Below are 25481 nucleotides of genomic sequence, written 5' to 3' on the forward strand. Positions count from 1 at the left end.
GTCAGCATCAGCGTCACAAATGTTCCATGACTGTGAGGTTCCCGCATGGCACAAAACATTTCATAAAAGAAGACTGACTTGACTGCATTCCAGTTAAGGTGTTTTCAGCTACAGATTGATTTATTGATTACTTTATTAACAGTTTGCAAATAGTGCAGTGGTATAATTATACAATGGTGCTAAAAGTATAATATAAAAAGCCCTAAGGGCTTGTTTCCATTGCGGTCCTGGATGATTACACCTATTCTCAAGTGAAAATGTCGGGGACAATGTTGTGGGGCATCAGGGGTCATCAGAAACATAATATCAGATTATTTTACAAAAATAGAGATCACTTTGATTTCATTAGCTGGAAACACATTGTAACAGCAAAAATAATAATAATGATAATAATCTTTGCTGGAAAATGGTGATATGCATGCGGCTGCATCCACTCTTAAACCTGTCGATACAGACTACAGAGGGCTCTTAGATTCACACCGGTGATAGTTTTCGAACTAATTATTGCATTAATTATGATAAGAATGCATGGACACCACTGCGAGGAGGGATTCTTTATTTATAAAGCTTCATTGAAAATATTATATTTGTATTGTCTTGCTTATATTTTAAACATAAAAAACAATGAATGATCACATGTGCCCACAAGAATGTCCAGAAGATACTCCACACGTTTCTTAAAAATGGAGATAAATAAGTGTTTATGCACCTAGTGTACGTTGAACAGACTAAAGAGCTCTCTTGAATTGTTCTGTTTGAGCAGTTGAAACGTATGTTGATTGAAAGGACACCTGTTTGCCTGTTCGGTATTATGTGTTGTATTTCCTCTACTGTACCTGAACGTGTGAGATCTGCTGCATGTGCTCAAGGTTTTATCACTGTAAGCAGGGCACCTCCGCTCTCTACCAGTTTTTGACTGGTAAAATAAAGAAGAGATTGTGGGGGGGATATTTATATATATTTACTGTGACCAACACAACTAATACTTTTGATATCAAACTATTTATCTGTATTACACATTCTCACATAATAATGCTGTTCACACAGATCATTATCTGAGTATTATCTGAGTAAAAGGAGGTAGAAAGTATGATAAATATAGGAAGTTGCTGAGCATATTGTGTTTATCATGAAGTACTTTCCAATGTTTTTATATTAACAAGCAAGAAAGATAACTTCTTACACGTTACAAATAGTAACAGTGGGTATATAAACGATATCACAAAAGCTGCAAAAATTCAATATACAGACAATGGTATTAAATTACCACATGAATATTTCCAGGTTAATTTTGTTGTCTGATACCTCAGTGTCCCCGGCCACAACAGGTTCCTGTCTCCACCACACCCTCAAATGAAACCTTATGCCTAAATTATACACTGTCGCATGCCACCAGTCAAGGAGATCAAGGATGAGGGTGTGCAGTAGAATTTCCTAATGCAAACGATACAGGGAATCATGTAGTATAAACAAGTTAAAGCTGCAATCCGGAACGTATGTTAGTGAATGAAATGGTATTTTTAACAAATCTGTAGAGTATGTTAATAGCACATCTGCAGTGGTTGGAGGTGGTCTTGCTGATTTTTGATTGATTGAATACTTTATTAGCAGTTTCCCAAAAATAGCACAGGAAAGTACAGTTCAATACAAGGTCTGCTAAGAGGATTTTAAACCCAAGAAAGCCTATGGCTTGTTTCCATTGGGGACCTTTGTACTCAATTCATCAAAACATTAATGACAGACTAAGTGTTTTGCACTACTATGCAAAACATCATATAAATAGTTTGAAAACAAACATATGTACAGTAAACAGTTTGAGGGGGGGGGTTAGGCTTTGACTTTTACAGGGGCCAGTTTCGAATTGCAGCACCTTTAGTGCTCTTTTTTAGAGCGGTTTTGAAGGAGAGTAGGGATTCACATTTACGACTGTTGGTAGGGCATTCCACATTTTTGTGGCATAGCAGGAGAACGAATTGAACCCCTTGTTAGAGCCAAATCTGGGTTGGACGTGATTAGTGGAGCTTCCTCTGGTGTTGTGATTGTGGACTTGATTGACGTTTTTGAAGTAGTTTGACAGGTGCATGGGTGTCTTTGTGGTGTAGTGTATCTTGTAGACCAGGCCCATTGCAAGTTACTAATCTACTATTTGCTACAATTCCATTTATACATTTAGACACTGGATAGGACACCTACTGCTTGACAAGTACTGCCTGAAGCTCATAAGCCCAGTATTACCCCATGGTCAAGTGGGGATTCCCTCTTGCCTGAGTGGTTGGTGTTTGGTCTCCCACCACAGGAGACCCGGGTACAAATCCGATCAAATGTGTTGGAATTTGGAATTACTTCTCTGTCAGGAGAGAACATAGAATTCATGGATTTCAGCTTGCAATCCATAAATTGCAGGTACAGGTACAACCAGCCGTTGTACCTGTGTTACAATGTAAATATATTGCTTCATTAAATATATAGGATGACGCTCATGTAGATGTTTTATTTAACATTTTTACATGCAAATGAATATCATGTAAATACTGTAAGTCATAGACTGCAAATCCTGTATGATAAAATTTCCACTTATAATTTCTTGTCCCACACCTGCCTTACAACCCACCCAACTGCCAGTTTCGGGGTAGCGTGGAGTCGAGGCTTCCTTGTATGATTCATCTCTTTCAATTTTGACCGCTCCATCCGCTTACCTTTCAACAGCAAGTAACAACTGAGGATTCTAGAGAGTGGGTGGAACTGACAGACTAACTTTGCTAAATGAATTACAGTATGTGTGTGACTTCCCCGGGTTGTACCAGTAAAGCTCTTGGTAGCTACTACCGGAAAAGGTACTACAGGAAAATCCCTGCTTTGTCAGGGACTCTCCTTGGTGAAGGTCAAGGTTGGTGAAACTCATCCGCTTGAATCTCTTCACTTGCGATTGTGTCAAGGCTAGAAGAAAGATCCCAATCACACGCCCAAACTCATTATGTTCAGTCATTTACCACGACAGTCAGTCAGTTTAACATGGAGAATCATGAGATTATATTTGTTTCATGGCTTCTTTTTTTTATTGCAAGCTGTTTTATTTGAATTTGACTCTTCTGTGCATCAAAAATATGTTTAAATAATATTTCATAATTCTATCAAATTGAAGAAAGATTTTGATCTAACTGTTAATAATAAACAAAAATATATGATGATTGTGTTATTTCTTCTCGCATGTTTTCGATGCTGTATAAGTAAGTTCAACAAATACTTTTTACTGAAGCTTAATGTTTTTAACATTGACAAGAAGTTAATACTGCTTTTTTATAGATCTATTATAGTTAGTTATAACGTTCCCATAGATTTGTTGGTGCCGATTTTTTTATGTGCAGAACAAGAATCGACAGATTAACATTGTAAAGGTAGCCAGAGGAAATTCAGGTCAATGCACAGCAACAGTGACCACCCACCCTCATGGTCAGACAAATTCAACCTACTATTCTAAGGTCAGAGGTGCAGGGTCCACAGGCAAAGTGCAATTGATACAAATTGGCATTTGTTCCATGTGCAATAAATATGCTAAATTTGCGCATGTCATAAATATACGTATCTTCTCTGCATTTTGCACACTCCAGTACTTTGCACTGTACTCCATCCTACCATTTCATATATATATCTGATAGGCCATCATTGTCTTGTATTGTATTGTTTGTGTATGCATGTTGTGTATAGCTGCTACAAGAAAAGTTTCCCCTAAGATAAAAAAGTGAAGGCAAGTAAACTGGAAGTGATCTTTGTTACGGTAAGTTTGTGCTATTCATAGACACCATAGACTATAAATCAGGCATCAGTCATGGTGTTGGCATGCTTTTAAAACCATCCATTTCACCATATCTTCCCCATTGACAGATCCATGCCACATGTTCATCGAGGAAGTCATGACTTATGAGAACTGAAGTAGATTCGCTCATTGCTTAAACAGCCTCGAAAGGTATCTTGCCAAATAACTATGGATCCTTGTTTACCACGAGATAATCGTATATGCAAAGAATGTTTACTCCCATTTATCTTATAACTAATTATGGTCCTTTGTAATGCAATAACATTGACAATTAGGGTTGTTCTTCATTCCTTTTTATTTTTTACTTGTGTTAGCACAAAGACAGAGATCAAACCATCTCATTACCTAATCCCCCACTCATCGTTGAAGAAGCTAAACTGGAGTGGCCACTTGCCTGGTCATAATCCTGTAGGCCTAGAATGTCACGAAAAAACACAAGGAAAGGCACATACAGTAACAGGCTAAAGTAGTATTAGAGGGCTATCAGACAGTGGATCTCTGAGCTCAGGAAAATACGGTGCCTTAGCTTTTCTACATGCCATGTTCCGGAATGTTTTGTTGCTTTAACTGAATTTAGTAAAAAAAAAAAAAAAAGACTCTCTGAATATATTCAGAAATATGTGACAACAATGAGAATGACCAATTATTTGTTTACTAACATTGAGATTGGACGCACAGGTGATTGTTTCACGCAATCAATTCCCAACCTGTTGTTTCGGGGTGCGCTGGTTTCAGCACACCCCAACCCCCTCTTCTGTGTTGGCTAGTGAGGCGCGTCCTAGCGATACCTGATAGAATGGGTTTCATTGCACGCATACTGGTTGCACGCATTCTGGTTCTTATCAGTGTGACGTCGTCTGTTAAGGGGTCTTACCTTAAATAAGATTAACTTGAACCAACTTTAATAATATCTTATTTTTTTAAATAACAGGAGATAAAATAATAACAATAACCATGACAGTATTATTTTAAAGCATGCTAAAAGTGTGTTTCCAAAAGGAAGTTAAAAAGAGCTTAAACAGTCAAAATGCTCAGTGATCATTTATCCATTCACTCTGAGAGTTAAATGATGGTACAGGCTCATATCCCCAGGCTGGTCATTGTAAGCTCATAGGCCCTAATGGAAATGTCAAAGCACCCTTCCGGGGATCATTATGAGATCACTGGATTATTTTGTACAAATTGTTGGTGGAATGTGACATTGTGGTTAGACAGGTTTGGAAGCCATATTCAAGATGAGTAAGATCATAGATAATACTATAGATAGAAACCCCATTCTCTGTGGCTCAAACAGCTCAGTCAGCACACCAGAACTCTATGGAATATAAAAGTAACATGGGAGAAAATAGGAGGCAAAAATTATTTTGTCTTAATTTTTTTTCTAGACGTTGTGCATTAGTTATAGTTTCCAATAAAAGATCTTTGCATGACAGGATGGAGAAAGGTGGAGGTGGAGGAATGAGGAAGGAGGAAATGCTTTCATTGTCTGACATGTCTGTGTGACATAAAGGTTTTCTTTCAGGCGTCACATTTGGGAGTCTCCTCCTCAGACCATGATAGTATATAAGATGAGCGCCATCGTGACATAGAGTGTGTTTCTTTTGGTCTCTCTTGAAGGAACAGCAGGCAGGACTTTGCAGGTACAGGAGACATGGGTTCAAATTGACTAACATACATTAACATTAACATTTTATTTAACTCTTCTTTCAATCCCAGGATTTGTTCTGCTGAAGAAGAGTGCTTTGTGGTTATTTTAATTAAAGTAAATGAATGAGAGATAATTTAATTGAACTGATAATTTAACATTTAACAATTTTACTGTGCTGGGTTTATTTTCATTTTAACTTACCTTGAGTTTCTTGGGCAACTACAATTGTGTAACTGTACAATGTATCTTTTGAACGGTATCGAGCTTAAGAGAAGCAAGTTAATTGTATTTAAGTGTCCAGGCGGTCTGTATATTAATATGACAGAATGAAATCCTTGCATTTTGCAGTGATGAAAGGATTTCTGTTCCTGCTGGCTGCTGGTCTGGTGCAGAGCCTGGTGAATGCTGGTGAGTGCTATCTGTAACATTGCATATTTGAATTTCTTAGTTTTAGGAATCATAAACAAATCCTTCGTTTCATTCACATTTTATCACGTTTTTTGTGTTAAGGAAATGTGTCTTTATCTAGAGTTGTACTTTTTTTACTGATGCTCTTCTCCCCTTATGGGGCATAAGACTTTGATAATGTTCCTCCACCTATGCATGGGACCCATCTCTAGCAGCTTAATAGCAGCTCTAGTAGTAACATCGCATATTTGGTTTTTGTTTACTTAATAATTAACATGGTACACAAGAGATACTTAAAAGTAATAGCACAAATTGACCGTATGTATATGAACATCAATACAATAATAATGAACAACAATAAATATGAATAAAAACTATTACAAAATATTATACTGCACAACTGACAACATAAAAATAGAGAACTGAAATACTTTTTCTGTGCTTAGAACCAAGCTTGAGCAGGACTTTCATCGAAAATGCTGTGAAGGAAGCCAAGATCAAAGTGGATAATGATTATGAATACTCCAGGACAGAGTGAGTATACCAACTTTTCAAAACTGTGAAAGAAATGCTTCAAAGTATCCCATGATGACCAAGGCCAGACGTCTGTGTACTGACGTCTCTTCTCTCATGCCATCCAATCCAACGCAGGAGTATAGCCCGCCTCAGGAGGAATGTAGCTAACCCCGCAGACATTCTACGACTGCTGAAGCAGCCTGTTGGAGCTACCCGCACAGTAGTTCGTGCTGCTGACTATATGGACGCCAGCATCAAACTGATCCAGAAGAGGTCTCTGACGTCTCACCACATTCAAAAGCGCTCCATCAATGCCACAGGTTGGTTCTGCTGTAGTTTGTATTTCTCATTACTGGGAATTGGTTAATACTGTATGCGACGAGTTGTTGACCCTTTGCGTCTCTGCTTTAGATCTTATCTCTGAGGAGGACCTGATGTTCATTGCTGACCTAACAGGCTGCTCTGCCAGAGCTCGGCCCCCTTCTTGCAAAACCACTCCAAATCTGAACATCTTTCGACCTGCCACCAGTATCTGCAACAACAGGTGAGGCTGAGTGATAGAAGTAGCAATACAATCTGTAACACTATCACTAAATTACAACAAATTACCTTTGAATGAAGAATGTACACGCAGAGATGATTAATGTCTAGTTTCTCCTTGAAAGGAATAACCCTCGTCAGGGGTCTTCCAATGCACCCTTCACCCGCTGGCTACCTGCTGAGTACCAGGATGGCACCTCTTTGCCAAAAGGCTGGGACCCTGAACGAAGAATCAGAAGGCGCCTTCTCCCCTTGGTATAATACAGCACTGTATTTTAGTTTACTTCAGTTTAGCGTAGTTTCCTCTAGTTTAATATTAAAGGTAGGGTAAGTGAGTTAAAATAAGTGTTAAATAGCTCTATATTCTGATAGTACTAATTTTTATAGAACGTTTGTTCAGTAACAGGAGTCTCTCCAGCTCTTTATTAAACAGAAAATGCATTTTGAGGTCGGGATACCAATTTGATCCAATCAGGATAGAGAGACTAGACAATATACAAATTAAACAAGTGAAATTTTAAGACACAAAGAAATTAGTAGACAAAATTGGAACTGGAACACTATGATTTGCAACCCACCTGAAAATGTATTTTCTCTATTAAAGAGCTGGAGATACAGGGAGACTCTATATAGCAATGATTACTATCAGAATATAGTGCTTTAACCTTTTAACAAAAAACCTTTTGTTTTATCCAAAACATATCACTTACCATACCTTTAAGTTAAAGAAGAAATGTACAGGAAAGGGAAAACATAATAAAACAGACATGGTCTATATACTGAAAGGACCTCCTTAAGAAGACAGACAAAAACAAAAAGATAATCGGATATAAACAAGACAAATGCACAATTTTATTAAGGACATCCACAGCAGTAATGTATGTATTATTATTTCTTCTCTGTGGTAAAATGGAAGGGAGCAAATCTTTTATGTCTTATCATCAGTATGGCAACGGTTGTCAAACGCAGTGAAATCCTTAATGTTAATTTAACATGGAACCCAATTGTACACTCTTTGGAGTTGGGTTTTACTGTGTATTTATCACGTTCACTAACGTTCTTGCCTCTGCTCAGGTGAGGGAAGTGTCCAGCCGTATACTGAGCACAGCCAATGAGGACGTGGAGAGTGACACTATCTACACCCACATGGTGACCATCTTTGGCCAGTGGACTGACCATGACATCACCTTCACCCCTCACTCTCCTGTAATTCGTTCATTCAATGACGGCATCGACTGTGACCAGACCTGTGAACGCACAGAGCCTTGTTTCCCCATTTTGGTCGGTATCATAGCTTAGCACTGTATTTACCCAGAGTTTTAATTTCACTTTTGGGTCCATTTATACCCCTGAGTTAGATTAAGGCCCAGGATTTTGCAGTGTACACACACACACGCACACGCAAACACACACACACACACACACACACACACACACACGCACGCACGCACGCACACACACACACACACACACACACACACACACACACGCACACGCACACGCACTCTTTACAAATGTACATATAGTACAAGACTCTGAGTCCTACATGTTATGTGTCATCCTGCAGATCCCCAGAATAGATCCCCGCTTTGGCAATAACTCAAATGAGTGCATCCCCTTCTTCCGCTCATCTGCGGTCTGCGGCTCTGGCAACACAGGGCACTTCTTCGGCGGAAGCGCTGTGCGTGAGCAGATTAACACTCTCACAGCTTTCATTGACGTGGGCCAGGTTTATGGTTCAGATGATGCCAAAGCTCTAAACCTCCGCAACCTCACAACTGACGAGGGCCTGATGAGGGTCAATACCCAGTTTGATGACAACGGCCATGAGTTCCTGCCTTTCGGTACAATGGCTGCCAACATGTGTGCCACACGACGGACGATCACCAAGGATAGCAATGCCCAGGAGGTACCCTGTTTTGTTGCTGGTGAGTGAAGACAAACTAACTATCTAGCTTTTTTTTAAAAAGAAGAAGACAAGATAGATAAGATATTAGATACTCTGTAGGCTAAGTATGACATGGGGCTGATTTTATTCTTCTTCAACTTTCTTGTTATGTATTTTCAGTCTGTCACAAAAACCTCATAACAGTTTTCTGATAGAATTGTATGCTAATAAACCCAAACCTTATCTCCTCATGTCCCTACATTAAATCCTCTTTTATTGCCCCCTTGACCCCACTCCTCCATCCCACCCACAAGCTCATGTTGTAGTCGCCTCGCATTATCTGAAAAAGTCTGCAATGCACACATGCACTGCAAGTCTAATAACTACAAAACAAATATTGATCAACTGCATTTATTTGTTATTCCAGTTATCCTTTATTGTAAGTTAGGTGCCACAGCCACTTGTGTTAATAGTACAACCTGCTCTCGCTGTCTCCTAGGTGATGAGCGTTCCAATGAAAACATCGGACTGACAACCATTCACACACTGATGTTCCGTGAACACAACCGTCTAGCACGTGCCCTGGCCATCCTCAATCCCCACTGGAATGGAGAAAGACTTTACCAGGAATCCCGTAAGATCTTGGGAGGAATGCTACAGGTAAGGAAGCAAACAATGGCACAAACATAAACAATGATCCCAATATTGATAAAGTGATAATTCAATGTGTGAAACTCTCATCAACCAGGTCATCACTTATAGGGACTACTTGTTACACATTGTTGGTCCAGACGTCGTCCGAAAGCAGCTCTCTAACTACCCTGGCTATAATGAAAGTGTGGACCCGAGCATCTCGAACGTATTTGCAACAGCTGCCTACCGATTCGCCCACTTGATGATTCAGCCCTTCGTATTCCGTCTCAATGAGACATACGAGGAGCATCCCGAGTTCTCCAGCCCACTGCTTCACAGAGCATTTTTCACACCATGGAGACTTGTCTTTGAAGGTATGAATAACAAAATTGTAATATCAACTTCATATAACTTTAGGTCCACTATTTTGGTGTAAATCTGATAGATCTGCAAAACTGTAACACCGTTTTTGCTGCACCAAAGGTGGTTTGGACCCAGTTCTAAGGGGACTGGTGGGTCGGAAGGCCAAACTGAACACACAGGACCACATGATGATTGCTGAATTGACGGAACGACTCTTTGAATTCAACTCTCACTTGGCTCTTGACCTGGGCGCTCTCAACCTACAGAGAGGCAGAGATCATGGACTTCCGGGTATGGCCTTCTGTTTCAGTACCTTCCAAATGATGTATATTAGCTAGCCAGCATATCTGAACCAATGTATTTATGACATATAATGCCTTCAAAGTATTTTTTACAAATGCAGCAATTCCCCACTGTCTGCTCTATGTAGGCTACAACAAATGGCGTAAGTTTTGTGGCCTATCAGAGCCCCGAACTAGGAATCAGCTGGCCAGAGTATTGAATAACACCAAGTTGGCCGGATACCTTCTGGATTTATATGGCACTCCCGACAACATTGATGTGTTCATGGGTGGAGTCTCTGAGCCCTTTGTCCGCGGTGGCAGAACAGGGCCCCTGTTTGCCTGCATCATCGGCACACAGTTCCAGAAGATTCGTGAGGGAGACAGGTAAGCATAGAGCCGTGGCTCCCAAACGGTATGCCAAGGCGCACTGGTGTGCCGTGTGAGACGTACATAGATACAATACAAAATGTTATGAATTATTATTTGTATTATTATTTCCTATGTCAGTACTTTGTAAAGGGCATTCCCAATTCAGAGGCAAATTCCATACACTAATATGTGTGTGTGTGTGTGTGTGTATATATATATATATATATATATATATATATATATATATATATATATATATATATATACATACATATATGTGTGTATATTTTTTATATTTTTTACCACTTTCAATCTAGTTTCCCTGTTTTGGCCATGACATTTTAGGTTACATGGTTACATTTCAATTTCGAAATTACATTATAACGGACATGAAATACAGGTTTACAGACATTGTCTCTGGCCTCATTAATACATTCAAATGGGTTCTAAAAAAGGTTCATGACATGTCGATTTCAGACTGTGGTGGGAGAACCCAGGAGTTTTCACTGAAAACCAGAGAAATTCCCTGCGGGTTACATCTCTCGCTCGCATCATCTGTGACAACAGTGGTATCACTGAGGTCCCAAACAAACCCTTCCAGTACCGTCCCCGAGGGTCAGGTTACACAGAGTGTGCGGACATCCCTGCCTTCGACCTCAGTCCATGGCAGGAAGGTAGATGAATGAGCATTTTAACCCACAAATATATTTCTGACCTATTCGACTGAAGATGAGTAATGCACTAATTGTTTTTGCAGAGATTCTGATTTCTAACTTGTTTTCTATAAATCAAGGTCCTAATGGCTTTCCTGGGACTACAGGACCACCTGGACCACAAGGTATAACCACGGGCTTTGGCTTTACACAAAGTTAGGCTCTGATACAACTTTACTGTAAGTGCAATATCCCAAAATGCCACAATGGTGACTTTATATTTGTGTCAATATTTATAAGTATTCATTTTGTCCACCCAGGACCCAGAGGGCCACGTGGTGCAATGGGGACCCCTGGTCGATCTGAAGTAGTTGCTTTTTCTGTACGCCTGGCCAATAACTTCCCCACAGCAGGCGTGCCTATCCCCTTCAAGGAAGTCTTCATCAATACCCAGGACAGCTATAACACCAAGACAGGACTGTTCACCTGTGTGACTCCAGGCGTATATGAATTTGATTTCCATTGTACTATCTCCCAGAATTCTGGAAATGTGGACCTTATACATAATGGCAATGTGGTGTTTCACTCCTTCACCACACAGCAGCAGGGCTTTGTCTCGGCCAGTGGGGGCACTCTCCTCCAGCTCAGCAAAGGAGACAAGGTCTGGCTGCTTGCTAACCATGGTGGCAATGGTTTGACAGCTGACAGCTACTTCTCTGGCCACTTGGTTTAGCTGTATGGTCTGAATTTTAATGTTATAAACCCACCCAAATCAGTTCCTCAGTGAATGTAACTTAGAAATGGATGTAGAACTGGATCCAAATGAATCTGTAAAGGTTAATTTGCTTTGTCATATCAAAGATTAAGAAAGACTAAAAGATTGTTATTGTTGTTTATTGTTGCACTAAATGAACTCTTACTCAGGTTATAGAAAGAAGTGAACAACGCTTGTTTTGCCTCTTTTTTTGCATTAATTGCAGAGAAATTAATGAATCATCTCAGGTTTCAACTTATTTATAAGCTTCTGATCAGGGAAGTTTTTGGAATTCCTTTTTCATTTCTGCATTGCTGTCCTCAGTATTTATATCTTCTCTAAAAAGGGTATTTCCTTTAAGGCTTAGTTGGCAAATTAATGTAAAGTATTACCTCTACATCAACTAAGCTATTGAATGTTATTTTTGAAACTTGAATGAATGAGCATAATTGCATTATGATTTATCACCGCACAAATGTGAAATAAAACCATGTATGCTGCATATTCACTGTCATTGTATTTTTCATTGTTTCAAAAACAATTACAAAAGTTGTGGGAGTCAGGGGTTTGACTAATCAGGGCAAAAGTAAGCAGTATAGCTAATAGGTAATGAGAATCTTTTGTGAGATGATCTTGTTCATTTAAACCACATGCCAGCAGAGGGCGGTGCATACATATTTTAGTAGTAGCCAGCAAGACCTGGGACTGGAGGGAGTCTATGGTCAGGATTCTGTGTTGGATTGGACATGAGCAGAGGTGGAAAAAGTAGGCCTACTCAAATTGTTTACTTAGGTGAAAGTATCAATACTGCAATGTAGAATTACAAATAAAAGTCAGGAATTAAAAATTCACTTGAGTAAAAGTACAATAGTATTGGTATCAAAATGTACTTAAAGTACCAAAAATAGAAAGTATATACTCATTATGCAGAATGTCCCATTTCACAAGTTTTCAAATGTGTAAAAAGCTTTTGAAAATAGCAGATCTACAAGCTTGTAGATCGGCTATTTTCAAATGGCTGAACGTAAACATGGCTGAAGGGGTTCATGTATGTTTTGTAATGACCAATATCTTCAAAGTAACTAGTAACTAAAGTTTTCAAATGATTGTAGTGGAGTAAAAGTAGGCTACAATATATGTCTCTGAGATATAGTGGAGTAAAAGTAGGCTACTGAAAATTGGAAATACTCCAGTCCAAGTAAAAAATACCTAAAAAAGTACAGAGTAAATGTCCTTAGTGACTACACCACTGGACATGAGAATAGAAACTAAAGTAGGCCTACATGGTACAAGTCAGGCCTTGGTCATCATGTGAGTGATGTGATGACATCGCTTTTTGCACCCTATATGTTCACATACCTGCTACTTTTTATGCTATATTTATAAATGTAGATAGGCCTACCTTTTGGTAGATTAGGCTGTGTGAGTTGGGTCACATAATGGCCTCCTAAGATGCAGAAGCAGACTAGCCTATACTGTTTAATATAAATGTACTCTGTTTCAAGCATTAAACTGTGATGTTTCTGTGATATTCTCATCTACTTTGATTGATCAATAGTTGTGTGTTGGGGCCCCTCTCTAGCCCCCCCCCCCCCCCCCCTCTCTCTCTCTCTCTCTCTCTCTCTCTCTCTCTCTCTCTCTCTCTCTCTCTCTCTATATTATTAACCCTATCAAAATTCCTTTAACAACTGTCAGTCTGGCATATTTTGGGCATGTCATTGTAAGCGAACATTTCCAAAGATAAGACAAAATCAACATGTTCGAAAATATCAGATCTACAAGCTCAAGACTCCTGCCTATTTTCACTATTCAATTTTGTCTTAGGCTACAACAAAATAATATAGGCTGGTTAAGGCACACAAAAAAATCCGTTAGGCCTTTCCCCTCGAAGAAGAAGAAAGTAAATTAAATATTTAATTTATTAAGACATCCGTTAGCCTACTTATTCTCCTCTTCCCCTGCAGGACTTTTCACATTGTTAGGCCAACTGAACTGGCAACCTTGCGGATCATGTCAGCATCATGTTGCCGCACTATTACAGTAAGGAAGCTCCGCATTGCTGTTAAAAATATCCCACGCGACTGAAATAGCTTGAACCGCCGATCGTGGTTTGGGAAACATCCGAACAAGCAGCTGTCATGGCTCATGGTCAGCCTCTTTGCCTTACACCAGTGGTTCTCAAACTTTTCCATGTCAAGGACCCCCACATTGACACTTATTAGCCCGCGGACCCCCATTTGAAAAGATATGCCAGCCAGGGACCCCCATAAGAGAAGATTCTTACGGCTCTAGCAATGATTCTCATTCATTGTAATTTAAGGACCCCCCCCAGTTTGACATGCATTGGCTACGGACCCCCATTTAATGGCATTTCTATCTCTGGGACCCCAATTCTTATTGTAAAATCAATTTTAATTTAACTCTGAGAGTTACAGACCCATAAGGGTCCATTTGGTTCCTATAAATAATTTAGCTGGGGACCCCCTGGTATCCCCTCAAGTACCCCTGGGGGTCCCCGGACCCCACTTTGAGAACCAATGCCTTACACTGGAAAGCAAAGAGTCTGAGCATGAGCCATGACACTTACAGGTTTCAAGAGGAGGTGAGATGAGATGCGCTGACATTAAGCTCTCTACTGCTTTCTCATCATCCTCCAAATTGATGAAGAAAAGTTCAACCTAGCTAATGCAAATCTTGGACTCCCACTCCCAGCACTATAGCCTATATGAATCATCATCATCATCATCCTCATTATCATCAACATCATCCTCATTATCATCAACATCAACATCATCATCATCATCGTCATCATATTGTCCCCAATTTTCATTTTTAATGTGAAAATGTTGTATTCCGATGCATGCTTTCATAGTCCTATATTAATTAATATGCTATCTTAATTAATTGTTTCAACCAAAGACACATTTCTGTGCCTTTCTGAAGTTTTGATTTTAATTGCCGAGGCTTGTCACACTATTTTTCAACTAGGTGTTCGAGGTTTTTATCTTACAGATTTAAAATAAAAAAATATTAACATCAGCAGCCCTTCGCCACTCAAAATTTAATTTTAATTATTTATTTGTTTTTATGGTAGCCTATAATGATAGAAACTAAACTATAGGGCATGCCGGTCCACTTTAATTGAGGGTGCCGGTATTCCCCAGGGTCTCAGCAGCCCTGCTTAAATAAAGTAAACAAATAAATGAGCGCAATATATGGTGATCGATATACGGACGTGGTGGGTCGCATTAGTTCTGTTGTTCTCCAGAGTGGAAAGAAGGGACGGGAACCAGCTGCTGCGTCTACAGGCAGTGTTGCCAGATTGTATGAGAGAAATAAGCAACCAGGTCTATGAAAACAAGCCCAAAAAGCGTTGTGAGCTTGTAGATTGGCTATTTTAATAAAGAAATCTTGGAGGGAAAAAAAGTATATATTTTTATATTTTTTAAAATATTTTAACAACACAAATCTTGTATGGGGGTTCAGATGAGGGTCCTTGGATAATTATATCTTAAAATATATATAATATATACATACAATATTTTAGAACCAGTGGTTTAAAGAACAAAAATAATCAACTACCCTTTAAAACAAGCCCAAAAAGAAGCCCAGAAGTCGCTTATAATAAGTGGACATGGCAACACTGTCTACAGGCCGCCCCCCACACGCCCCCCGTGACCTCCGTGGACCGACTGCCATCCACAGAGAGTGGGCTGGTACTCCCAGGGGAGCAGGGGGATTGTGAGGAGGCAGAGTGGCACACGATACCCTATTGTTCTGTTTAGCAGTCACTGATTCCTGGCCCCGCCCCCCAAACACGCGCTGACCGTCTCAGTGGGATAAATTGATTAGAAAGACGTTTGTGGTTCGGTTAATCCTCCTTCTCGCCTGGGTATCCGCTTCACAAAATTACAAAAGCAAAACAGAGATACAGCCGTTGCACAGAGTTGAAGACATCTTCAGAAAACTATACTAACTTTCCAGGCTAAATTCTGTCATTTTGACTCTTAGATAGTAATCTCTTAAAGGTCATGAATGGATTAGTCAGCATTTTATAGCCCATGAGTAGACCAGATCACCAAACCCTTGCACAAACACTCACAGGCATTTAAGCAGCTAAAGGATAAGGTGGAACATAATACATTTGGTCCCCAAAAGAGCATGAAGCAATTTCTTGACACAAATAATTTCCAAATAGTTCCCCAATTTGTAAGGCTAGATTAAGAAAAGGTTAATAAATGAGGCCTGTGTTATAGGCTACTTGTTTTAGCATAGCATAGCATAGTATTTTATTTATTTTATTTATTTTATTTATTTTATTTATTTTATTTATTTTATTTATTTTATTTATTTTATTTATTTTATTGTGGGCTTGGGCTACTAAAAGTTAATGGTTTGCATGTGTATATTGCAGGGATCCACTCAAGAGCTATAGCTTGAACGTTGCTGAAACATTTCAATTATTTTGAAAACGAAGTATAATAGTTTACAAGCTGGTCTCAAGTTAAATCTTGAAATAAAAGTTAAAATGATCAGTGCAAATTGACTTGCTAAGTTAAACGTAGGCCTAGCTTTTGATAAATTGATTCAGATTCAAATTTACATCCACATGTTGGGTATAAAGACAAATAAAGTGAGATGTTTATTTTCTGCTAAAGAATAAGCCAAGAAAGAAAGAAGAAAGAAGAAAGAAGAAGAAGAGAGAATTCCCAGTCCCCAACACAAGGATGCATGGCATGGCCCGGGTTAACTTTTGCGTCCACAACACATTCCCTATATTCGCAAAGTCTTTCTTGACAACTCTCATCAAATTCACTTTTTATAAGAACGCATCTTCCTTGAATAACTAACATCCGTACTTGTTTGAGGGGAGTAGAGGAATTTTACCCTGCAGATTTGTGTCAACATGCTGCCTTCAGCATTTATAGATTTTTCATGGTTTCGGGTTAAGTAGAGCTGTCAATCAAAACGAGTCAACGTACACCAGGGAAAGAGGAGAAGGAACACGGCGACAGGGCGGAGATTCAGTGACAGGATTCCGCAAGACTGTTCTCATAATTGGGGAAACATCTGACTGTGTCCCGCGCTGTGGCAGATGGTCGGTTGAGGCGGGATCGAAGGGGGGAGATTTACATTCATTGTTCAGTCTAAACAGAGACAATGGCCTCTAAGGGGCCGCAGGAGCCAGCATGAAAAAGAAAAAAAAAACTTTCCTTTTCAACGCCAGTGGAACAGGAACGGAAAATATTTTCTAAAGGTTACAAGAGAAGAGATGCATCAAACGTGCTATAGCATACTTAGGCATACAGGCCTATTTTAGTTTTGTAGCCCACATTAAAATAACCAAAACATGAAGAACAATACAAAACCTGTGTTTGATTATAGGCACGAAATGTTTCATATCTATATTATCTCAGAGCAATAGCCTATATGAGATATATTGCTCAACTCACAATTCATATTAGAATAAAACATATCAGGCCCTTAATAAATATAGCCTGCAGGGTTATTATTGGGACGAGATAATGTCATCATTGGCAAGTTTGAATTTGCACATAATAATGACAGTCTGGTTTGTTGATATAATTTTTGACCCTGTCAGGCTAAGGCATGAGAGCCAATCAGATCTTGGTACTGCGTGGTGCCGCTGGAGATTGATGGATGCAGCAGACGTCCATTGTAGCAGCATGACACTGATTGGATGCCTCCTCAGTGGAAGCACTGCGTTCAATCACTGCACGTGCATTGTTCATATAGAGAGCAGACGGCCAAGCTGCCGCGAGCGCACTTCATGAAAGAGTATAGGATAAACCACCAAACTAGATTTTCACAAAACTTAAACGTCTCGGTGCAACTAAAAGTTGTCCTGCTGAGACTTTTCCCAGCAAAAAGTTGGCATTTCGTCAGCCTTGACAATGACATAATAGTAGCCTTTAATTCCATTTCGGCTAATTGTTGCATGCTCGTGCGGGTGTAATAAACGCAGGCAATGGTATATCCTTGGTGTCAGCATTGACATAAACAGTAAAATCTGGAGGGTTTTAAAGTGTATATATGCAACTCCCCCCCTACACTCACACGCGCACGAGCATTACGCACGGTGATTGCGAAGCACACCATCATTATGCTGCTAAAATGTTGCTTTATAGATTAATAGGTAACCAGAAGACTCGCCCCCAAAACACGCTCACCCCCATTTCTTTCGCGGACCGCTCGCCCCCATGCAGCGGTTCTTGTATTCGTGTATTTGTTTTACTGAGGAATGAGGATGAGATTAGAAATAAGTTTAGGGCTACGCATAATTTTACTGAGGTTAAGTTTAGGAATAAGGTTAGGTTTTGGCACCGTTTTACTGAGGTTACGTTTGGGAATAAGGTTAGGTTTTCAGGCATAGTTTACCGAAGGATAGACTTAGGCATAGTAGCCTATACTGAGGTTACTTTTAGGAATACCAGGTGGTGACCGTTCCGAGGTCGTCGGATTTGACCCGGGGCGACTGTGTTTTGGTTCGAGCGTTTTGGTATTCGATTAACGTATTACCCACATTACGAAATATTTTAACATTTAACCAATTGTTGTCCTAATTTTAGTTAAGTTTCCCTTAACTATATGGCTGCCCTATAACAGACTTGATGTGATGTGAGAAAAGTTTGAGGAGCTATACGAAAGTTATTGGCTGGTTGGACGCTAAATCTGGCAATAGTCCAAACAACGGATGCACTTTACACCAATGAGAGCATCCATTCCAACAAGCGGTCCCTCATCTGGCATCGTGGCCCCTCCTCCATACACTATCCCGGCAGAGAGTCTCATTCATGCTTCAAGACAGTGTAGTGGTTCATTACAAGCTCACTGGCCCTTAGATTCAACTCGCGTGTTTGGTTCGGTTTACTCATGATCTTGGGCTGCATATTATATGTTTAACAGTTTTAGGATATTTTGGGATAGACTTGCTGAAACGTGTCGAAGAAGAGTTGTGTCCGCCGAACAGGTGATCCATCTGGGCTCGAACTGAGCTGGATATTGCGTTTGGACAATGATTTCAGTCAGCGGAGGAATATACCTATCACCCGCCATTCCAGCCTTGAAAAGGCTTGAATAAGAGTCAAAGGATACCAGAGATAAACGATCTAAAAGGCTGGTTATTTGGTATTTTTATAGGTCACCTCTGAAATCATCTTTCTTCCATCACGCGCTCTTGCAGCGCATCGCACTGAATGGACTCTGCTTTAGCTCTCCAACTTGTGAAGATTAACAAAGTGCGTCCATTGGTTTAACCTATAGGGCTTAAATGTTCGGGATCCAGGAGCATCTGATACGAGAAGTTGGTGGATTAAAAGAGAGAACACTCGAGGAGATGGATCCGGTTCGGTCGTGGGTGCGTAACGTTGGAGTTGTGGATGCCAATGTAGCGGCACAAAGGTAAAGTATAGAGGAAAACACCTCTGCTAATTGGCATTCTTTCGGATATTGGCCAATTTTCCGTTAGGCCTTAGGCAATCAGGTTTTAACATTTTGTGTCCATTATATAGGCTAAGAAGTGCTTGTCTCAATTGAATAAGTAACAACAAAATAGGTCTATGTCTTTGGATCATACATGAACCGACAAGTGATGCGAGGTATAGGCTACTTGTTGCAAAATATGACCCTATAGTCTTCTTTAAAACCTTCCATCCTAAACTTTTGTAACTTCTTCAAATGTGGTAGGCTACAAGAATGACAGGAAAGGGTAGCCTAAAACACATAGCATATGCATATCATTTGTTCACATAATCGCGACAGTGAAAGTCTGGCGTTATAGTAAAAGGTCGTGTGTGGCTGTCAAAATGTAAAGAAAAACTAAAAACAAATATAACCGACCTATCTATAGGCTACCTCCTGACAAGAGTGCAAGCATAAAATAATAGCTGTTTTGCCAGGATTGAATTAGACGACATGACATTTGACATGAGACATAACAAAACAATTCAAATGAGATAATTAGCCTATATATCGTAGCCTAATTAAATTACATTTTGAACGAGAGTAACCTACATTTAAATTGGTGACACTTTCAGCGGCTATAATTACTCTTTGTAGCGGAAAAATATATAATTAATTAGAAGATAAAAATGTATTTCCCCTGTTTGTTTTAACTTATTTCGCTGCATTAAAAACTCAGCCCCAAGTTGCCTCTTGACATAATTATTATGCCTGGCATTTAGAGAGATTTAACTAGTTGTATATACATTATTATCTCTCTCTCTATATATATATATATATATATATATATATATATATATATATATATATATCTTTTACTTCTACAAGGAATTGAGCATTGTTCGTTAATGGAGTTAATGATAGCCTTAGCCTTACAGATAGACTAACTCAAAAACAGTTATATTTGTCTTTCGTTTAATGAACATTTTAAATGGGATTCAAAACTATTTTGATGTCATTTGTAGGGAAAAAGGGTTAAATTAATAGTTTCTGGGCTCAGTTTATTGTTGACTTATCATCCAATAGATGTCAGGCAAAATCTGAACCGGTTTAATTGCCTTGAAAAAAAAATATCCAGACCTGATTAGACAAGATTAGATGTAAATAAAATAAGCTTTAGGTTTCCCTATACAGATATTTATTGTGGTTACTTGAGAGCTAAACATCCGGGATTCATGTCTCCAGGATCTGAAGGTCTTTTATAGCATTTTGAAGCCTGCGTTTTTTAATCAACCTAATTTGTTGTAGATTACTTATTTTACTTGTTTAAATGTCTGTTTGCCTTTGATTGCTATGCAATTTAGGGGGGAAATGTGCTTTTCTGTTGCTCAATGACTATTCTATGGTCTAAATCATGTAATTTTAAATTAGAGTAAATATTTATTAGGTTTTGTTTTTAAATCGTTTGATCTTTTATGAATTATTATGATTATTCATAACTATCATGATTTACCCATTGTGGTAAATGTGACATTACATGAGGCAACCTTTATTAACAGTCACATGTTGGAGGCCCATTCACTAGTCAATCAAACTTTGAAATGCCGTTCATTAGTTCTGCTATACACCATATAATTTGTATGATGTCTGTACTGTCTATAGACCTAGGCTACTATTAACAACAGGCTGTTTCCAGTTAACATTAATTTTGTGAAGAGAATTTCATAGCCGATAGGCTGTAGGCCTACTACTGTAAAGAGACAAATCCCCACCAGGCTATACAATTATTTTTCATCAAAGGGTCAGGAAAGCAAACATACATTGTGTGTGTGTAATGAATTAACTTAACAGTATTTATTTATTATTTAGTGGTTTTTCATTTATCTAAAAGCCTATTGGGGCTACATCTTTATTTTGAGATATTTTGGAAAACATTCAGTTAATTGAGCATATAGGAAAATTATGTCAGAAAGTGTTCTTTTTCATGCTGAGAAACAAGTGCATAAAAGATAATTATCACAAGGCCTTCCTGTCTCTGTTTGTATTTTAGGATTGCATTTAAATGTAATCACAGAAAAATAAATCCTCAGTGTTGAGTTATGTTTGTACACTCTCAGGATTAAATGAACACTACTGTGAACCACAAAGTTCAAATGCTTGATTGTTGATCATCTGTTCCTCTTGTGTGTCCTCAGTGGAGTAGCCCTGTCCAGAGCTCACTTTGAGAAGCAGCCACCCTCCAACCTGCGGAAGTCCAACTTCTTCCACTTCGTTCTGGCTCTCTATGACAGACATGGCCAGCCTGTAGAAGTGGAGAGGACCTCCTTTGTGGACTTTGTTGAACATGACAAGGTGTGTGGTGTGTGTGTGTGTGTGTGTGTGTGTGTGTGTGTGTGTGTGTGTGTGTGTGTGTGTGTGTGTGTGTGTGTGTGTGTGTGTGTGTGTGTGTGTGTGTGTGTGTGTGTGGGGGGGGGGGGGGGGGTGAAATCATCAATACTACTAGGAGCAGTAAAAGTATATTTACAGAAAAACAGTGGGGGGTAATTTCTTTTGGCAAGCTAGAAGACTTGTCTATAGGTCCAGTTGCAAATTGCAGACAGGTGCTCTTTTATGGCGGTTTTGAAGGAGGGTAGGGACTGGGAGTCGCACTTTTTGATGACATGTGCACATTTCTACAAACACATATGTACACACATTCTGTAAGTGCGTACAGTATACGTGTCCTACTGTTCTTCTCACATCCGGAGTGTTAATTTAACGCTGAAAGTGTAAAAATGACCCAGGTTTAGAGTTGAGGATATACTTTTAAGTTGACACCATGTAGATGCTACAAGTGAAAATTCTAAAGGCTTTGATTATGACAATGTAAATTTGTCATAATCAATTTCTGGAATTCTGTGATTAGACAGCCGTAAACCTAAATCCTGAGTGTTAATTTAACTCTGCAAGTGTAGAAATGGACCTGCAAGGGCCCATTTTTACAAGTTTGACTGTGCAGAAGCTGTATGCATCCTACAACCAGGTGCAGAACTTGAACTCCCACATCCTAATAAAACCAAGCATATTGAACAGCTGACGGCTACATGTTTACACAAGCTGCACCCTCAATAAGCTGATCATGTGGGATTGAAAAAGAATATTTAATGACTAATTAGCAGCTTGCCTCATTAGGAGGACATCACTACATCACTACTTTTTTTCTTTCTATTTTTTAATGCAAATTATGCTTGCTCTTTTTAAGTTATACAGTGAACTAATCATCAAAGTCGCTTCCTTTCATGCCCCCCCACCCCACCGCCCAACCCCCACTGCTGCAAATATTGCTAAGAGGGGGAGCCAGCTGAATTCCTCCAGTCGGACAGCAGGCCAAAATAAGGAAAGGTGTACGTTGGAATCCTGAGAATCAGAGAGAGAGAGAGAGAGAGAGAGAGAGAGAGAGAGAGAGAGAGAGAGAGAGAGAGAGAGAGAGAGAGCGAGAGAGAGAGAGAGAGAGAGAGAGAGAGAGAGAGAGAGAGAGAGAGAGAGACAGGGCTGCTCAGGGTGGGAGCCTTGTGTCGAGTGTTGATGGATATTTTTGCCTTGTGGTCAGAATGTGCTGGTGGGTGGGGGGGGCGTGAAAATCCTAAACTGGCAACAGCTCTTCCCTCAGAGAGAAACAAGAGGGCAGAGCCCCTCAACTGAAGTCCAAACTGTGTTTTGTTTTACTGTGATTGTCAGAAGAGGAGAGGGGATGGATGGAGGCGGGGGAAAGAGGGTGGGCGACAGCGTTAATACCAAGGCTAAAAGCTAGAGTGCCCCCCCAGTCTCACCCCTAACCGCTTGTGCCACAGGCCAGTGTAGAGTATATGACGGATGTAGCAGAGTTCATTTTCTGCATGGTTACCCTGGCATCTGTTTTTGTTTTGTTGTTATTCTGAGGTAGAGCAGGAGTGAGGGGAAAGTAAGTGTCCTCTGTTTATGCATCAATTTTTACACTTTCGGAGTTAAATAATATACACTCTTTGTTTCTAATACAAAACACACTTTCAGTCTCTTCGCTGCCTTTCCGTCTCTCTTGACATTAAACTCTTGATAGCATCTCTCTTGATTTTAAGTTTTGTTATCTCCGCTACTTTCTTGCTTATGCTCGTCTTTCTTACTGTGCTCACTTACTTTGGTCTCGCAACTGTCTGCTTAGCTCTTAGTTTCTTTACACCCCCACCGCCCCTCATCCTTACGCTTTCTTTTCTCCCTCTTTCTCTTTCTCTTCTCTATGATGCTGGCCTCCTGGGTTATTGGACCAGAGAGCATTCCTCTGAGACCACTTAGAGAAAGACCAGTAGAGGTAGAGAAAGAGAAAGAAAGGGGGATATGAGAGAGAGAGAGAGAGAGAGAGAGAGAGAGAGAGAGAGAGAGAGAGAGAGAGAGAGAGAGAGAGAGAGAGAGAGAGAGAGAGAGAGAGAGAGAGATGGTAGTGGAGAGCCTGGGGGAAGGAGGGATGGAGGAAAGGAAGTTTCTCCGTCAAGGTCGACTGCTGCTCACTCTCACAGTACAGTACTTTCCACTTGCGAAAAAACATTCGACATACACAGTCACACACACACACACGGGTGCGGGTGAGCACGTGCACGCAAACATTCACACATGCATAGGTTTAAAACTTCTTGCCTGCAGAGAAGACTACCGTATTTGATGGAGCTTTAGGATTTCATAATACACACGATAGTTCAACCTCTAAAAAGAGCAACCGAGTCTAGGTTAAGCACGCGGCTCATGAACACAATGTTAGTTCCCATATGGGCTTTGAGCCTCGCCTACGGCCCTCTGTTCTCTACGCTGCTCCAAGGGAAGGGCAAGACGAAGGATTATGGGACTTTGACTATGCTTAACTGTGCTTGGGAGACCCAGCAGTGCCTGTGACTGTGCCCCCAAAAGTGCTTAACTGCATGCTCTGCATCTCTCTGTCTCTGTTCTTCACGTCCAAGGAGCAGACGGGAGAAAAGACCAACAACGGCACTCACTACAAGTTACAGCTCCTCTACAGCAATGGTAAGAAACTGCACACGACCAAACCATCAAATGCCCTTGAGGAGACTGTACTTGTTGATTGTGGATCTTATTGTGTGGTCCGGGGACCAACAAGGGTCCTTTGACTCCTCTGGTGGTCCCCAAGGGGACCCCAGCTAAATGATTGACAGTTAGGAACAAAATGGGCCATTACGGGTCTGTGTCAGAGAGTGTACAAATGGAACCAAATGGACCCGAGGGTCCATTTGGTTCCATTTGAAAGTTAAATTAATACTGAGGATTTTACAGTGTAGATTGGGGTCCCAGAAAAAAAAAACTTAGTTGTTGATGGGGCCTGTGGCTTAATGCAATCAAACTGGGGGTCCTTGAAATAAAAGTCTTTTGAGAATCACTGGTACTACAGTGTATCTGTGCCCTTTCAGATGATGTTCAATTTGATTATCCAGTATCTAGAGTCTAATGTTTGTGTCATTGGCAAAAGGAAAACATTCTTACTTTTGTGCATGCACCCCTGTCTCATTTTACCTCTCAGGGACAGGTGCCCTCTTTTCACTTCTCTAGGATGCTTGTAAATTATAGTGTATCATTCACTCATCATTTGATCATTGAATATGCACTACAGTATGAAAGAAGCTACTTCCGGGCACATATTATGTAGGGAAATTAGGTACATTTTGTGCCCCCCGTGGTGTTTCAACATCACATAGGAGATACAGAGAGAGGTTTGGTTCCCATGAGCCACTGCTGCCCCTACTCTGCCATCGCTGTGGCACCCATGGGAGAGAAGATAAAAGACGTGTTCCACAGCAACCCCCTCAAACCCCCTCAACATGCATCCAGGCACTCACACATGCACGAAAGAATGAACGAGCACACACACACACACACACACACACACACACACACACACACACACACACACACACACACACACACACACACACACACACACACACCCGCACACACACACACACACGTGCGCGTGCGCGCGCACACACACACACACACACACACACACGCACACGCACACGCACACGCACACACAAATGTAGGTGTGAACAGCACAGCATTTCTTCTGTACACCCTCATCTCACCCCCTTTCCCTCAAGCCATATCAAAGGCATCTTGATCGAGACTTTGATGAGAGGAACACATTTATAAAAGCACTGCTTTCTACACCAT

The 25481-nt window shown here is 40.2% G+C and overlaps 2 protein-coding genes across 8 annotated transcripts in view; both read left to right on the top strand.

Moving 5' to 3' along the window:
- Nucleotides 1–5362: 5362 nt before the first annotated feature.
- On the top strand, nt 5363–12374 carry LOC311044447 (eosinophil peroxidase-like). 4 transcript variants are annotated; one of them, XM_084056031.1, is made up of 16 exons: nt 5363–5454; nt 5811–5870; nt 6317–6404; nt 6522–6706; nt 6798–6930; nt 7052–7181; nt 8001–8207; nt 8494–8854; nt 9314–9474; nt 9563–9821; nt 9931–10101; nt 10241–10478; nt 10941–11137; nt 11257–11301; nt 11332–11355; nt 11437–11552. In XM_084056031.1, the coding sequence occupies exons 2-15, from the start codon at nt 5813–5815 to the stop codon at nt 11334–11336; spliced, it is 2238 nt and encodes a 745-aa protein (XP_083912157.1). In that variant the 5' UTR covers nt 5363–5454; nt 5811–5812; the 3' UTR covers nt 11337–11355; nt 11437–11552. The 4 variants fall into 4 exon arrangements, with proteins under 4 accessions (XP_083912157.1, XP_083912154.1, XP_083912155.1 ...); XM_084056028.1 differs by lacking the exon at nt 11332–11355 and having other exon boundaries at nt 11437–12374; XM_084056029.1 differs by lacking the exon at nt 11332–11355 and having other exon boundaries at nt 6525–6706; nt 11437–12374.
- A 6343-nt stretch (nt 12375–18717) lies between these two features.
- The window catches only part of ebf2 (EBF transcription factor 2), a 32537-nt gene continuing 25773 nt past the window's right edge, over nt 18718–25481 (top strand). For 2 of the 4 annotated variants that reach the window (XM_084054519.1, XM_084054521.1), the window contains exons 1-3: nt 18718–19292; nt 21488–21644; nt 24257–24320. In XM_084054519.1, the coding sequence (XP_083910645.1) occupies nt 19162–19292; nt 21488–21644; nt 24257–24320 (352 nt within the window). In that variant the 5' untranslated portion in view covers nt 18718–19161. The remainder of the gene's footprint in view (nt 19293–21487; nt 21645–24256; nt 24321–25481) is intronic. The other 2 variants (XM_084054520.1, XM_084054522.1) reach the window with 1 other exon arrangement.

Source organism: Gymnoscopelus microlampas (assembly GCF_963454915.1).
Source record: "Gymnoscopelus microlampas genome assembly, chromosome: 4".
Classification (NCBI taxonomy): Eukaryota; Metazoa; Chordata; class Actinopteri; order Myctophiformes; family Myctophidae; genus Gymnoscopelus; species Gymnoscopelus microlampas.